Here is a 3,750-nt window from a genome sequence, read left to right as displayed (position 1 = left end):
CCAAAGCCAGCGGTACAACGCGCGACACTAGGCAAGGGCACTACTGCTGCCTAGAGCGGTACTACCGCGGATAAAAGGTAGTATCGCTACCTTGCACGGTACTATGATACTTGTGATATGTGTTGGGTTTCCCGGGAAGAGGAACGGGTAATTACAACACATTACGGGTAAGTATTTCCCTTAGTTAAGAAACCAAGATTTATTGAACCAATAAGAATATCAATCATCAACCGTCTTCAGCGGCTGCACACAAAAGAGCAAACAACTAGCACCTAGCGCGGGCAAGAGGGTTGTCAATCTCCTTAATCTCGTTTTTGCAAGCAAATGAGGTGTGTAGATAATTGTAGAGAATTGTAAATTGCAAAATAAAATAAAAGATAAATAAAAACATCAAGGTAAAGATAACTTTTGTGAATATATAAGTGAATAGACCCGGGATCATAGTGTTCTCTAATGGCATTTTTCATGAAAGATATGATGGGTTGGACAATTGACAGAAAAGGGGATAATTATGCAATTTTTACGGCAATGATTATGTGTATCTAGGCATCACGTCCATAGACCGACTCCTGCCAACGAGGCACGGTCGACGGACGACGGAGTGTGGCCGATCAGGGTTGTGTGCGGCCGGCTGGAAAAAGATGCCGCGGCACGCGACTGGAGGCAGTGGCGGAGCTAGCGTGTAGTCACGGTGGGCCGCGGCCCACCCAGAATTTTAAGAATTTTATTTTAATATGTACTCATTTAGCTAAAAAATCTGGTTGAGTTTTTTTTTTTTGAAATGTGCACACCCTCCATTTCTTTCCTGGCTCCGCCACTGAGTGGAGGAAGAAGCTCTCCATCTCAGTTTTACGGTTTGTTTTATGATATATGTTCGGTCGTAACTAAAATAAATTCTTAAAATGGTTTTTTTATTCACATTCCAGTTTTACGGTATGCGATTTTAAGGAGTTTGGTAGAAATGCTCTTGCAATACAACATACATCACGAACTTGTGCAATAACTGAAGATTTATTTTGCCGAAGCAAGCGACAATATGCTACACAAATAATGGAGTAAAGAACCATTATGACTAGTGACGAAATGGACTCCTGCGAGCAGCCTGGCGCCCTGGCCTAGCTAGCTCCCTCTGCTCTTCACTTGCATCTGCAAGCCACCTCCCATGCGCAGCGTCAGCGACATGACGAGCCGGGGGTGCCCCTCGCCGCCGACGTGCCGGAGGCTAAACCTCTCCAGAACGCCGGCCACGATGGATTTCATCTGTATGTAGGCCATCTCCTTCCCGAGGCACATCCTCGGCCCCGCGTGGAACACCGGGTACTTGGTCGTGCTCTCCGGCCGGAACACCCCCTCCTCGTCGAGCCACCGCTCCGGCTTGAACTCCCTGCAGTCCGCGCCCCACAGCTCCTCCAGCCGCGCCATGGCGTACGCGCTGTAGGTGACCTGCCACCCTTTGCCGACAAACGTGCCGTCGGGCAGGACATCTTCGTGCTGGCAGCAGTGCGTGTCCATGGCCACGGGCGGGTACAGCCGCATCGACTCCGTGATCGCCGCGTGCAGGTACTGCATCGAACGCAGCTCCTCGTAGCCGAACGCCACCGCATCCCCTTTCCCGCTCGACGCGCGCACTGCACGGACCTCACGCACGATCTTGTCCTCCACGTCAGGCCGGCCGGACAGCACCCAGAAGAACCAGCTGAGCGCCGAAGACGTTGTGTCCCGCCCGGCGACGATGAAGTTGGTGACCACGTCGCGGAGGCTCTCGTCGCTGTGCTCGCCGCTCGAGGCGAAGCGGGACAGGAAGTCGTCCTTGCGGGCCAGCCCGGCCGCCCCCCTCTCGCCGCGCTCGCGGACGGCCCTGTCGATGTATCCGTGGATCGTGGCGAGGGCGTGGCGCATCCGCCTCTCCGGCTCCACGTTGAGCAGCTTCAGGACTCGCCACGCCCACTTGACCGGCGACATGAACCGGGCCATGACGATGTTCTGCGCGTCGGTCAAGGCGCGCATGAACTCCGTACGCTCGTCCAGCCCCGGGCCCTCTTCCACGGTGAGGCACGCCGGGTCCTCGTCGAAGACGACGCAGCAGATGGTGTCGAACGCGAAGCGCTCGAGCACATCCTGCACGTCCAGCGTCCGGCCGTCCCGTTCTGCCCGGTAGAGCAGCGGCAGCAGCCGGTCGACGACCTCGGAGCTGACGGTGCTGACGACGAAGTTTCTCAGCGACCGCGTGTTGAACTCGTAGCTGGCGGCTTTGCGCTGCCAAAGCCACTGGTCGCCGTCGGAGTTGAAGATGCCGTGGCCGAGCAAGTCCTCGATGACGGACACCACGAACTCGCCCTTCGGGTAGTTCTGGAAGTTGGTCTTGGCGACGTATTCAACGTTGTCCGGGTTGGCCGTCATGACGCCGGCCCCGAGGCCGAGGCCCCTGAAGTTAAAGGTCATTGTGTAGGTGGGGCAGCGCGCGAGGACGCCGGCCGACCACTCGATGAGGCGGTGCTGGTTCTTGACGAAGTGGGGGAGCGTGCCGATGATGGGGTAGGCCTTGAGGCCGTCGAAGCGAGTCTGCCTCCGGGTGTCCCGACGTAGCCAGAGGAAGCAGAGTAGAGGTAGGAGCAGGAGGAGGGCCGTGGTCAATGGAAGCTCCATGGCGATCGAGATCTCAAGCTCGCTAGTCGGAAACTCGGAATAAGGCGTTGTTTGACAAGTACTGTATCTCAGTTGTTATTTTGCATGTGCATGCTCATTTTTCCTGTCTTTTTCTGCTCAATGTCACATGCATGCTTAGAGCATCTTTTCTCTTTCCTCAATAGTAGAGTAGTTTTTTTTTCTTTTCTTTTTATAGTTTAGGTGGTTCATATCTTTAAAATGTTTATTTTAAAACTCTTTACATATTTGAACTCACGACGCTAAGGTCTTTAGAACAAACTCAATATTGCATAAACTTTAAACACATTTTTGTTAGCTGAAATTAAATTATGATTTTATAGTAGTTTTTCAATGTTGTTAGTGAAGAACTTTGCTAGAAACGGTTCAATGTGCTCATAAGAAGGACCAACAAATTTAGCAAAAATATTTCCATGGTTGGAAGGGAGGGTTTTGCCCTTCTTGGCATTACCACCCCTAGCTTTGTCCTTCTTCTCAAGAGTACCCTCTCCAGCTTTAACAAAGGTTTCCTTGAGCGGGGGAATTTGCTTGGTCTTGGTCTTCTTGTTCTTTTTTGACTTGGGTGTAAATCCAACTCATTCCTTTGCGACCACTCCCTTTTGATTGCTCAAAAGGTCAATACATTCGTTTTGCCTTGGATGCATGTCATAAGGCCTTTCTCAAGTTGCTCCTTCAACTTGGAATTCTCCTCCACAAAATGCATGTGCTCACAAACAAGGGTTAGTAGCATTGACATTATCAATTAGCATGAAAGGAGAACACGTGGCTAATTCATTAGTAAGTTTTACTTGTAGTTGAGCATGAGACACTTTTAGGGAAGAATGCACACTCTTTAAGGCTTTGTGAGCAAACTCATTGAGTCTATCATGATCAACACCAAGTGCAACCTTTTTGGATTTGAGCACACGAGAAAGAGCACAAGCACGATCAAGATCTTTTTGAAGTTTTGCAAGGTCATCATTGTGTGAATCCTCAAGAGTAAAACGAAGACCTCACTCTTCCTTAAGAGCAATGGGAAGATGTGCTATCTCATCCGCATAGTCACAACTATGCCCTTGTAATGTGGAGATAGTATCTTCATGAGGT

At 50.8% G+C, this 3,750-nt stretch overlaps 1 protein-coding gene across 1 annotated transcript; it reads right to left on the bottom strand.

The window, feature by feature from the left end:
• Nucleotides 1-992: 992 nt before the first annotated feature.
• On the bottom strand, nucleotides 993-2,702 carry LOC123440389 (cytochrome P450 94B3-like). Its single transcript, XM_045116961.1, has one exon. It carries the CDS (start codon nucleotides 2,644-2,646, stop codon nucleotides 1,120-1,122), a length of 1,527 nt encoding a protein of 508 aa, XP_044972896.1. The 5' UTR covers nucleotides 2,647-2,702; the 3' UTR covers nucleotides 993-1,119.
• Between the last annotated feature and the right edge of the window lie 1,048 nt (nucleotides 2,703-3,750).

Source organism: Hordeum vulgare, chromosome 3H (genome assembly GCF_904849725.1).
Source record: "Hordeum vulgare subsp. vulgare chromosome 3H, MorexV3_pseudomolecules_assembly, whole genome shotgun sequence".
In the NCBI taxonomy this organism is placed as follows: Eukaryota; Viridiplantae; Streptophyta; class Magnoliopsida; order Poales; family Poaceae; genus Hordeum; species Hordeum vulgare.
The sequence above is the reverse complement of the archived record's forward strand: the minus strand, read 5'-3'. Positions and strand labels throughout refer to the sequence as shown.